At 45.8% G+C, this 12894-nt stretch overlaps 1 protein-coding gene across 4 annotated transcripts in view; it reads left to right on the forward strand.

Annotated features, from left to right (window-relative positions):
- The window catches only part of LOC135917977 (neprilysin-2-like), a 65701-nt gene extending 56187 nt beyond the window's left edge, over window positions 1–9514 (forward strand). For all 4 annotated transcript variants that reach the window (XM_065451624.1, XM_065451625.1, XM_065451628.1 and 1 more), the window contains 4 exons: window positions 1231–1296; window positions 2328–2435; window positions 3469–3545; window positions 9053–9514. In XM_065451624.1, coding sequence (XP_065307696.1) covers window positions 1231–1296; window positions 2328–2435; window positions 3469–3545; window positions 9053–9227 — 426 coding nt within the window. In that variant the 3' untranslated portion in view covers window positions 9228–9514. The remainder of the gene's footprint in view (window positions 1–1230; window positions 1297–2327; window positions 2436–3468; window positions 3546–9052) is intronic.
- Window positions 9515–12894: the final 3380 nt, after the last annotated feature.

Below are 12894 nucleotides of genomic sequence, written 5' to 3' on the forward strand. Positions count from 1 at the left end.
CAATCAATCAATCAATCAATCAATGTTTATTCGTGTTGCAAACTACACGAGGAGGGAGGAGTAAAAGACACCGTTCCGGCATCGCGACAGGTTCTTACTGCCGTAACATGAGCAGCACATAACAAACAAAACGTGAAATGAATGCAAGGTGGTGAACATACATAGTTTCAGTGGGATATGCAGATATGGTAGGCGCAGTAATACAAGATTGATAAGAGAGAGAGAAGACAAGGATAGGAAAGGCAGGGAGGTCAACCAGAACAGCATCTGGTTTGCTACCCTACACTGGGGGTGGGGGAAAGGGAAAGAAGATCGATGAACAATACAAAAGTGAAACATGGTGACATAAGTAAGCACGCGCATTAGATTAGTCGACTGTCGCTATTTATAACAAATAATTACGGTCTGTGCTTCTAATAATGTGCAGTTTTTTTTTCAATCAATCAATTATGCTGATATGTCCTCAACCTTTATAAGAATAAATAAACTTGAACTTCAGTGAATGTTTGTTTATGGCCCAGGAACACTCGCGACGCCTCGGTTCTGGCATACTGTATACCTTTGTGTACCACGTACTGAAGTGTATTGTGGCACAGACGACATATATTCAATACGTAAGCAATATAAAATGCCAGACTTCCTTTTTGGTGCTTAGACATCAGCCTGGTACATCCAATCTGCCCCCGCCCTTTTTTTCTTTTAAACTGCTTGAATTACGTTGGCTTTATTAAGGAGTTTTCTTTAGCAAGAGTGGACCGTACTATATTAATGCTTAATTAAGCATTAATAATTAATTAATTAATTAATTAATTAATACTATATTAAGCTTAATGCTTAATGCGAACAACGGAGTGTGCCTATGACGGTACAAATCAGCCCTAGGTGGCCCAAATTATTCGAGAGTCTCCCCACTACGGCGTGCCTCGTAATTCAGATCGCGGTTTTGGCACGTAGAGACCACATAATTTCATTTTATTTTTTAGATATCGGCCGGCCACCTTGGCATCACCTTTCTTGGGCACACTTGTGTACTGAGCCCTCGGAGTGTTAGCCAGCGCCACTTACAACCAAGGCGACGGATGAGGAACATTCTTCGTACGGCAGTTTCTATACCGTAGGCGCAAGTAGTGACGTTACCTGCATGCACAGCATAAGCTTGAGGAAGCGCCTTGTTTCGTTAAATCGTGTGTCCTTACGGCATTGTAATATCGAAAAACCCCCCTGTCGCAGGTGGACGCCGTCAGAACCTTTCCCGGGAACCTGGTGGACAGTATGGCGCTGCGAGCGGCCCTATGGGTAATACGCAGAACGTATACCTCGACACAAATTCGCCAGAACACTCCCGGAGTGTCTTCAGGTGTATTAAAGTGGTCCTAAATAGAAGTGCTTGATCAGTTTAAACCGATATAGTATTCCTTCAAATATGTATATTCGTTGATTTCGCAGCAATATGTTGTATACCGATAAAGAAAATTAATGGATATTCTTTTTTTTTTTCATTTCCTGCGAGAACTTCAGCGCCGGTACTTTGACGTCACGGATTTCAAAGCACTTTCCCCTCCTATTTAGGGATGGCGTGTCTCCGCAAAAGCTCTTGAAACATACTAAGTCCAGTGTTTTGCCCTTGTATCATACAATGTATCCTATCTTTGCCGGTAAAATACATTAATCGCATAAAGTTGCTAACAACATTACCCGAGAGGAAAATCTGGCGCCACCGTCTACACGAATTTCCCAACAGCCGTTGTGCCGCCCTGGGAATGCCGGGATATGGGTGTCCGTGGCTTTGTCTCGAACGTGGCTTGGCCTAAAACATGGTCATAGCTGCACCAGACAAAGCGTTCCTAAAATAAAATCTTCATATAATGTTTTGCATTCACATGTATTACATCTTTGAATACAAAGATAACTCACCTCCAGTGCGTGAGCGAGCGCTGACAAGCGAGAACAGACCACAAACTCTCGCAGAGCGAGCGCAGACCTTGTCGTCTGTCCCGGCCTTGTCGTCTGTCGTCTGGTCCGCCGGTACTTCTTCGTACCTTTCACCCGATTGTACGTCCAAGCACAAGTCCTCGTGATTGAATAAACTGTGCTTATGTGTGATACCCAAGAAAAAAAAAAATAACCACCATTTTAAGTACTGTTTAACTGTTTAGTAGGAAATTAACCATCATAACAGACAGGACGATGCCAGAGCAGACGCGCCTTCGAGGTGCTCTGGCTCTGCGAGAACGATGACGATCCGAAGTCGCCGTATCACGGCGTTCCCGTTTCCTTATACTTCTCTCTACGGTGGCTGCTATACGGCCGCTGTCGCGAATGCGCAGTATTTCCGCCATCGGGCCAGGGAGGCCGCTCACCCGAAGCCCGACTTCCAGCTTCCCGAGGGCAGAAATTTGAGCAGCGACGAGATATTCTTCTACTCCTTTGGCGAGGTGCGTAAAGAACGTTGCATGCAGCGCGTTTATTCCTTGCAAAAGTGTCCTTTGATGTTTAGCTGAAACAAAGACTCAGAGTGCGTCAGGAGTTCTTTAGCGGCAACTGGAATCTCCGTAGCTATTACGGGCGTTTCTATCTACCTATTTACTCCAATCAAAGTGTGGCCACGTAAATGGCAACGAATCGAACCCGTGATCTTGTGGTCACCGGCTGCCCACCGTAGCGGAAGACGCATAACGTCGACGGCAAAGTTGTGCGGAATTCCTACACCTATATTTCCCCGTGATGTGGCAATGAAATGAGAATACATTGCGATATCCACCACGAAGCGCACGGGGCACTGCTCCTGACACTGAGCAGAAGCCTCCATGCGGAGGAACAATTGCAGAAACCATCCGTATCGGGCGGCCCTGCAGTTAAGCATGGGACTGAGAAATGCCGTCTGCTGCAGAAGCCAAAGGGAGAAATTAATACTCGGATGTACAGAAGAGTCGCGTCTCCGTTGCCATGGCGACACCTAGCGGAGCGGAGCATGCGCAGAGCGGGTCCTTCTGGAACGTACTGTGGAGCATGATGATGATGATTATTAGCGTATTTTCATTTCAACGTTGACTGCGGCATGTGCAACCACACTTCAGCATACTGTTCAAGTTTTTTTACAAGTTTATTGCCACTGTATGTTCATATGTCAAAACCTTATTGTCTATAAGTGCATGCACATGGCAGTATAGTCCTCCAGTCATGTCACAATTGTTATTCGACGTCACTCTTTCTTATCAATTTAGTCGGTTTTCCAAACGTGCCTTGCTTACGTTCGCTACGCCAATGTCCACCTTTTCATTGCTGTATTTAGAACTCTACCGCTTTATGATAGAGCGACGACGTTTCTATACCTTTCGGGATGTATAGATGTGTTCATTGAGCATTACAAACTCGACATATTGTTTGTGAAGAGAGAGGCATTTGGGAGCCCTTATAACGCCGAGCTCTCACATCGTTCTGTCTTTGCCGGATGATCCGAATGTGCAGTACATGTGCGAGGTGCTTAAGCCGGCCGCCCACAACAAGGTTATCGACTTTGGATACCTGCCGCCAAACCGCGTCAGGTGAGCGCAATCGCCGTGCTAAATCGACGTGTGTGTGTGTGTGTGTGTGTGTGTGTGTGTGTGTGTGTGTGTGTGTGTGTGTGTGTGTGTGTGTGTGTGTGCGTGCGTGCGTGCGTGCGTGCGTGTGTGTGTGTGTGTGTGTGTGTGTGTGTGTGTGTGTGTGTGTGTGTGTGTGTGTTTGTAGAGCGATTCTTGAATACCACTGCAAGTTATAAAATATGAATCCCATCTATACGGGGTGTCCAAGCTAACACGTACTTAACCATTATTGAAAAAAACAACATGGATCAATTTACGTGAACAAAACTTAGCAGATACTCTTCATTATTTCGGTGAGAAACCGCCGCTAATTTTCTCTGGGGACATTCAGTTAGATAAATACAACTATTTACCTAACTGATTAATTACTGTTCTTATGGGCAAAGTGTCAAGTAATAAGTACTATGCAGTTATGAGAAACATCGAACTGGGATGTTGGCCGCAAGATTCCATTGTGTGACAGAGCTCAATTGGCGCGTTGTAAAAAGTGTCGGTGTGCGGTTATATTTTGTGCCGCTTAACCTTTCTCAATGCCGTCCTTACATAGTGAGCCTGTTTTAGGGCGCTGCTTTCTGGTATCGGTTGGTACGTAATCAGGTGGTATCTTTCATTTCCGCAGGCTTTTTTTTTTTCAGCCGGAAAAAATAAAGTACGTTAATTGTGTATAGCTTGCTGAAAACTCCGCAGTCGATGTTTTGTATAACTGTACAGAACTTCCTAATCGACGTATTGTGAAGTCAGGTAGTAATTATTCAGGTTGATAATAATTTATAGAGTAGTTTGCTGGGCCAGTTGGTGCATGGTGAACGTATAATGGTTTCCAGCAAGTACGGACGCGAGCACAAGAAGTAGAAACAGACAGGACAACGCTGGGCTTACAATAATTTATAGTTGACTCATTGAATATCATCACCAACAAAAATAATCATATTTTTTAAAAGCTTTGTTCATGTTAGCTGGGACACTCTGCACACGTAAATCAGTTTTTTTTGCATACATATGGCTGTACAGCTACTTGATAGAATTGTTAATATCTCTTATGATGCTAATTTTTTGCAGTGCTGTAGAGCACATGCATAGACATGCAATGAATGTATTGCGCCATTTAAATATGTGGATAATTCTTGTTTTAAATATTTTTGCCGTTTTGCCTTTGCTTTAGGTTCGTATTACTTGTTTTGTACATTTTGCACACATATGAGGGAGGATGGTGACAATTAATAACACACACAATAGTGAAACATTTGTAGTGCTGATACGAAAATTGTTTTCCAATTCTTGAATATGCAGGATGTCCGCTAATGCGATTAATTAGATCATGTCTGTTTTGTATTTTTCTTTGTTGGTAATAATGTATATATACGTTCAGCGTTGTACAGATCAATATCAATGTATAGATGCTTATTTCAATTGTAAATTTTATTAGTTTTTTGCGAGTAGTTAATGGATTAGAGTAGAAAGCGTTTATGGGTGTTGTATATAGTTTCGTTTTCTTTGTTTTGTTTTTTTCATGCTTGTGTACGATTTGCCTATGATTACAGGCATTGCGTATGATTCAGGCTTTGCGGAGGAGATTCTGGTCGGTTACGTTGCTTCGTAACCACTTCGCAGTCAAGGACAGCAGAAAACTAGGTGGGGTGATGGAATTAGAAAATTTGCAGGCGCAAGGTGGAATCAGATAGCGCAACTGGAGATTGCAGAGAAAGGCCTCCCTCCTGCAATGTACATAAAAAAAGATGCTGCTGGTGATGATAATGACGTCACTTCGTATATCTGTCATGTATACGCCCATGTCTTACGTTGAATACCGAAGTAACTTCTTCTCAACCCCACGTAAAAACATTCATGCTTGAGCGGACTGGCAAAACTGTGACTGCAAAATAGAACCCGCCGTGGTTGCTCAGTGGCTATGGTGTTCGGCTGCTGAGCACGTGGTCGCGGGATCGAATCCCGGCCACGGCGACCGCATTTCGATGGGGGCGAAAACACCCGTGTACTTAGATTTAGGTGCACGTTAAAGAACCCCAGGTGGTCGAAATTTCCGGAGTCCTCCAATACGGCGTGCCTCATAATCAAAAAGTGGTTTTGGCACGTAAAACCCCATAATTTTTTTCAACTCCAAAATAGATTGCGAAATCCTTGACTGTTTAGTGTATCGCCGTACACGACGTAATTTGTTCCGAAAATACCGAAATGCATGTACTGTCGTCGGCATAAACTGTCACGCAATAACAACAAATTAAGCCATTCAGGACCCGTGTTGCGCACGATCACGTGGGAGGCCCACACGCAATCGTTCCGTAGACTGCTTCTACAAATAGTTGCAGTCCCAAATGTGCGTGTTGTTTTGGAGAGTGAAGCAAGCCACTGGTACAAAAGCAACAGTGTATTCTATGCTCAGCGTTGACCTCCCTGCCTTTCCTGTCCTTGCTTTCTCTCTCTCTCTCTCTCTCTCTCTCTCTCTCTCTCTCTCTCTCTCTCTCTCTATGGTCAGCGAACATTTTTAGAACATGATACTCACTTAAGTATCCTTACGTGACCTTAATGCGAAAGCATTATGACTTTACTAATTAATTTGCTTACGTCCATGATACGTGACGTCATACATTGTCACATGTTCACCACTCTATCTGAACCCACCTTGCTCTAATTTGTATCAACATTAATCCGCTTTAATTCACCTTCATTGTCTTTACACCACCTTAGGTCGCCTTGCTTTAACTTGTTCTATCTTTAATTCTGTATTACTTCAGACGTCATACAAGACGCTGATGACGTCACTGCTGATGATGATCTTTGGTACAACTCGTTGCCTACGACGCCGGCTTTTCCGCCTGATGAGACATATAATGCTTTCGCATTAAAAATTCAGCAGAAGCTCCTCCCGAAAAAGCTTGACGCACTTCCCATTTATCCCTCCGCGCTTCAATGAACAGTGCCCGCATTCACACACACACACAAAAAAAATCACTTGCGCTGGAATTGTTCGTAAGGGTAAGCTTCAGCCAATCCTGATACAGGACATATTAGTGAAGGCAGCCGACCGATTATACGATGAGAACTTACAAACTAGGGGCCCAATTCACAACGCTTTTCGTTCTCAAGTGCTCGTTTCCATGTCCCGAGCCGCGTTCACTGGTGATATGTCGTCCCGCATCAGGATTGGCTGAAATTTTCTCTTACAAACAACTCTATATAGCGCAAGAGCCTTTCTGTGAATGCGTGCCGAGGAGGCTTTGTGAATTCGCCGCCCGATTTCTCTTGCAAATGCCGCTGGCACGAATACTGGAGGACAAACAATGAGCTCGCCGCGGTCACGTTCCTCAAGCGTGAGTAGCCAAAAATCCCCAAAGTGTGGAGATGAAGCTCTCAGCCCACCATGCAAACGGGCCTCTTGAAAAGGGCGATTCGCACTAGAATTTGGCTGGCCTTCCGCACAAAGTACCTCCTCGCCAAAAAAAAAAGAGAGAGAGAAACAGCTGGCCCTCACACCATGTTTTTATGTCTGGGTGCGCGCCACTGTCGAGATGTATCTGGGAAGGCTGCCTAGACGGATTGGTCGGCCCACACAAGACATTTCCTTCAGCAAGCTGAGGGGTTTCGTTGCAAGGAAGTGTCTTCCGAGGAAAGCGAAGGCGAGGATGTGAATAAAAAGGATCAGAAAAGAGAAGTGATTAGCTGGCACATGTATAAACACAACATTTGATGAAAATCAAGTGAAGGATAATAAGTGTCCCCATCTGATTGTTGGGGTTAGCAGCTGCACTTGAAATAAATTTGCGCTTGTGAAGGTGCGCACACTAGACGTACGCCTCTTACCACAGTTGTCCTACAGCCCTCTAAGGACTGCTACGCTACCAGCTCACTTTGTAGGAGCAATTGAGTATCTAAACTCGTCGGTAAATTGGTCTATCCTCTGTATTTGCGTTTCAATACCATGACTTGGGAACTTGGGATTGAGTTTGACATCAATGATTTTAACGCGACAACGTCAAGAAGGCACTGTCGCAGAAAATTGGTGGCGGTGTCGTCGTCCCGCGTTGGCGCAAGGACATCGTTTCGGCAAGAAAGATTTTCGAACCACGTATACCCAGGCCTATGTGATGCAAGCAATTGACTGAACTAATTGAATTAATCGAGCTAAAACACGTAGAAAAATTGTACACAAAGACTTGCACACGATCTACAGACATGATAGCTCTCGGACTGTAATTTTACTATTCGAGAAAACGTAATTCAGTTACGCGAAAACTCAAGGAAACAAACCCCTTAACACACACAAACCGGCCGCTGCGTCCGCCATTTTGCGTGCGCCGGCGCGACGGGTGTCTCGGGGGCCACGGAGCGGCGCGCCCGGTTCCCTGCAACAACTCCAGCTGGCGCTCGCCTCCGCCGCATCGCGGCACACGCAAGAGGCCGCGGTGGTTCCACCAGAAAGCTCGCCTACGTGCATAGCGTTCACGGGAAGCGTTACGGTTACACACGCTCCAGTTGCCGGGAAGCGTGCGAAGCAGTCGGGACTCTTTGAATCGCTTTCCGCACTTTAGAGGAAGCTTTAGCTCGGGCCCAACTCCGACGCGGCCTATTCAAATACATGTAAAAACGCAAAAACGTTTTTTCTGAAATAACCCCTGGACCGATTTTAATGAAATTTGTTGCATTTGAGGGAGAAAGTTAAATTCTAGTGACTGTTGGAAGCGGAATTTTGATTTAGGGCTTGAATTTTGTTAAAAGGATTTTCAAAAGTTCAGACGTTTGAAAAAAATAGAAGAACGAAGTTTACAAGCTAATAGCTCTGCATCAAGAACAGATATCGCGATTCTGTAAACGGCATCCATTAGACCATTTAAAGCGGACAAATTTGATATGTCAGATTACATCTTACGTGAATTTGTTACGTTGTTTACAAAGGTTCTGCAAAAGTTGTAATTACACATCACTCCATTTTTTGAGGTTCATGTGTAACATATCAATTTTGTCCGCTTTAGATTTGCTATCAGGTACAATTCACAGAATTTCGATATCATTTTTTCTTACTGAGTTACAGAATTGTAAACTTGATAGTTTCGTTTTCTGAAAATTTGCGATTTTCGCCAAATTTTTATAAAACTTTGACGACCTAAATCGAAAATTCGAAACCATCAGTCACTGGATTTTAAGCTTTTCTTTTAAATGCAGCAAACCCCGTCAAATTTGGTGAAGTGGTTGCCGAGAAAAACGAATTCTCCTTTTACATGTATTTGGATAGGAGCACCCGAGCTAAAGCTTCCTCTTAAAGGCGACGCTTAAGCGTCCTGCAAATTTTGCATTCCGCCTCCATCGTAATGCGATCGTGGGCATTCAACCCTCGACCGCCTGCCCAACAGCAGAGCGGTCCGCGAGTGTGACGTCACGTTTTGTGCTGCGTACGTGCGTGCGTGTGCTGACGTCTTCCTCGTTCTGCGCGCACGCGCGTTCTGTATACGCAGGCTAAACACCCTGCTGCGTAACACTCCTGAGTTCGCCACAGCCTTCAACTGCCCGTCGACCAGCCAGATGGTGCTGCCGACGGCAAACTACTGCATGGCGTTTCCTCCCAAGGAGCATTACGTCATCATGCCCATCGACCCGTACACCACGCCGATGCCAACTGTCGGCCCCTAAGCCTACCAACATATCGAGTCCCCCCCATGAACTGTTTTACGCACATGCATCTAAACCTCGTATATAATAAGTGAATCATACGGGATATTATATGTAGATATCTCATAGAAAGAAAGATCTTGTCACATAGAGACAATATAAGTGTACGTTGATAACTACGAAGCGATCAATTTTATTATAGGCCTCGCCGTAAACCGATTGCCGATTAATGGTTGGACCTCTCTGTTAATCCGTTCTAAATATATTGCTAATCAATAAATGAAAGAACATAGCATGTACAGAGGATGACTCGGAAAATACAGATTGCCTTCTGACTTCATAGACTGTAGATGAATTTAGTAGGTTGTCGGTTGTCGTTATAAATTAATTACGAGTCGTCGCATCGTGATTAACTCCAAACTTCCGTTTCTCAATCTTCACTGCCTCATATGTAGCACCAGGGATCATTTCGGTATGTGTTGTGTGTCCAAGACATTAGAAAGAACATAAGTGTGTCCAGGACCAAGTGATTGATGTTATATATATATATATATATATATATATATATATATATATATATATATATATATATATATATATATATATATATATGAGTGTGCGTCTGTGTGTGTGTGTGTGTGTGTGTGTGTGCGTGCGTGCGTGCGTGCGTGCGTGCGTGCGTGCGTGCAACAACAGAAAGCGCATATATCGTGATGTGTTGCAGTGCCATTAATTATAATGGCTTGAACAGGGGCTGGTGTGCACATCACCATTCATTTTAAACCCCGAGAAGTTTTAATGACGCTCTTTTCCGTGTGACCTCAGCTGGTGCCTCCACCGCTGCGCCGCGCACGCTCGCTTCGTGAAGTGTGCTTGACGCGGTCGGTTGACGCGCCTCGCCATGATCGAGTATTTGAAACCTAGTTCGCAATAGCGTACGCAGTGTTCTAGAGCACTTTTCACCGGGAAATCGAGTGTAGTCGGAGCCTAGACAAAGCACGCTTAGGATTACTCCTCAAGTCGTCTGTTATAACCATCGCTGTATACCGTGTGGTTATTGCGCTTTCATAATAGCGTGTCGATTTTTTTTTTTGGGGGGGGGGGGGGGCGAACTGCAGCACTGCGCCCTGCGCTGCAATCTCGGCACTGTAGTGCAGTGTTTAGCACGCCCTCAGCGCGCTCCGTTGGCCCCACATATTTCAATTTTGTTGCCGCCCGAGTTTTAAGCCCAACGCGAAACGCAGCAAGATCTTCAACTGATTCACGAGGTGGGGTAAGGTGTCATGAGTCGAGCTATTTTCTTTACCTATCATCATCATCCATCCCAGTACTTTCACTCCCCTTCCCTCTTCTCCAGAGCAGAGTAGCAGACTAGAGCGCACTAGCTCAGGTCGACCTCTCTTTCTTTTCTATCAATAAATGCTATTCATTCATATTACCTATCATGAGATCATATGTTCTGTATTTACCCGCCGTGGTGGCACAGTGGTCTTGGCGTTACGCTGCTAATTCACGAGGTCGCGGGCTCGAATCACGGGCAACGCGCCTGTCGCATTTCATGACTGACTGACTGAATAAACTTTATTGAAACCAGCAAGAGATGGTGGCTGGGCCCAGGCCTCCCACGTGGGGACGTCGAGGTGTTGCCTCTTCGCCGCCTCGCAGGCCTGCTGGGTCGCCCAGGGTTGCTCGTCAAGGTTGGGGCTACGCAGGGCAGCGTGCCATCTCGACGAGAGGGTCGTGGGGTTAGTGTCGGGGTATTGGTGTGTACAGTCCCAAAGCATGTGTGGAAGGGTGGCTGGCTGTGTCTTGCAGATATGGCACGTGGGATTGGGGTAAATGTCTGGGTAGATCTTGTTGTAAAGTTGTAACGAGGGGTAAGTATTGGTTTGTAGCAGGCGGAACGTTGTAGCCTGCGCTCGGGATAGTTTGTTGTGTGGGCCGGGGAAAGTTCTACGCTCTAAGTAGAAGGACTTCACAAGATCATTGTAGCGTGTCAGGCGATCCCTACCGGTGGGGGCAGCCTCCCCTTCTCCCGCGCGGTTAACTAGGCCTCGCGCTAGGGAGTGGGTAACCTCGTTGAGGTTGGGGAGGTGCGGGTGAACGGTGCCTACATGAGCCGGGAACCAGACGAGTGTAACCTGATGGTCGGTTGAGCGGGGCGCTTGTTGCAAGATGCGCAAGGCTTGGTGTGAAATACGGCCGTTTATATAGTTGATAACGGCGGAGCGGGAGTTGGGGGCAAAATAAAAAAAAAGGCCATGTATTGTGAATTGGGTGCATGTTAAAGAACTTTGGGTGGTCGAAATTAATCTGGAGTCCCCCCACTACGGCGTCCACCTCGTAATCATATATTGGTTTTGGCACGTAAAACACTATACTCGCGGACAACTTTCTGTGCTTTGGGGGGTATAAGCCACGGGGGCGGAGCCTCTGCACATGTGTTACATGCGCCAAGTATATCCGCCAGAGTTTTACAGTGCTTTCGGCTGCACTTCCAGGTCCAGGCTGCACTTCGCAGCCCGGGCCTGGATGAGCAATTCTGGGCTGTCCAGCAGGCTCACGACGTGGCCGTGAGGCTTGGCCTACCGGTCCCGACGTGGGAGCGACCCGCTTAGTGGTTAATTATCACTACTTGCAGGACCAAATAAAGTTTTTCATCCATCCATCCATCGGTTGCTCGGAAGAGACGCTGAATCGACGCAGCTTCCATGTGCGGCGGTTTCGCGTTTGCCCAGACGCGGATCGGAAAAGCCGCAAAATAAGTAAACTTTCACACTCAGCGGTGTGTCTTGTCTTATTTAAGTGTTGCTTATAAGGTGTTTATGTTTTCTCTTTTCCAGCTTAAACTAACGCGGATGAAAACGCGGGACTCTTTTCAGAAGCGCTCTCACTTGGGCGCGCTTTGCCTTCGTAGCTTTCCCTTCATAGCCACAAAAAGTTGTCCGCGAGTATAGAACGTAATTCACTTATGTATTTGTGTCAACAACAACAACAACAAAAAAACAAGTTATGAGAAAGCGCTCCTTGTGGCCCGTTCACGCTTTATTTTTATTTGTCGGTACGTCACGGAGGTCGTATTTGAGGCTGTTCTGAAGAGTTTTAAGTGGTCGTTTCGGTGCAATGTAGTAGTCCTCCATATAGCGGCGTATATAGTTGCAAGAAAATGTGGCATTATGCCGCAATCTCGCATTATAGGGTCAATCGTGGTATCATATTGACACGTGTACTTATCTTTATCGGGCGACCACGTTTCGCCGCTTAACAACTGTAATCGCACAGCGAGGGACGCGCCTGCATGTATCCGACGTTTCTGGAAAGTTATCGATGCTTCTACCCGGCTGTCTGTTGTCGCCGAACCTTGTGTTATCTGATTTTATCGCGTAACGCGAATGGTGTAGAACTTTGTGGAAGGCACGCGGGTCCGAACGATTAGTCTGGAACATTCGACGACTGCTCTATAAAAGCCGACGCGCTTGACCCGCTGATCATATTTACGACGATCGCCGACTGTGTTCGCCGCTATCGTTGCGCTTTAATTGTAGCCTGTTTTGTGGGCACAGGTTCGCCCAATAAAAGCTAGTTTTGTCTTTCACAGTACTGCTACTGTGTTCTTTACCGTCACTACCACGTGACAATATAAGCATGTGTGAATGTGGTCGGGCGTGTATTAAGTAGAACGTGCTCA

This window comes from Dermacentor albipictus, chromosome 9 (genome assembly GCF_038994185.2).
Source record: "Dermacentor albipictus isolate Rhodes 1998 colony chromosome 9, USDA_Dalb.pri_finalv2, whole genome shotgun sequence".
In the NCBI taxonomy this organism is placed as follows: Eukaryota; Metazoa; Arthropoda; class Arachnida; order Ixodida; family Ixodidae; genus Dermacentor; species Dermacentor albipictus.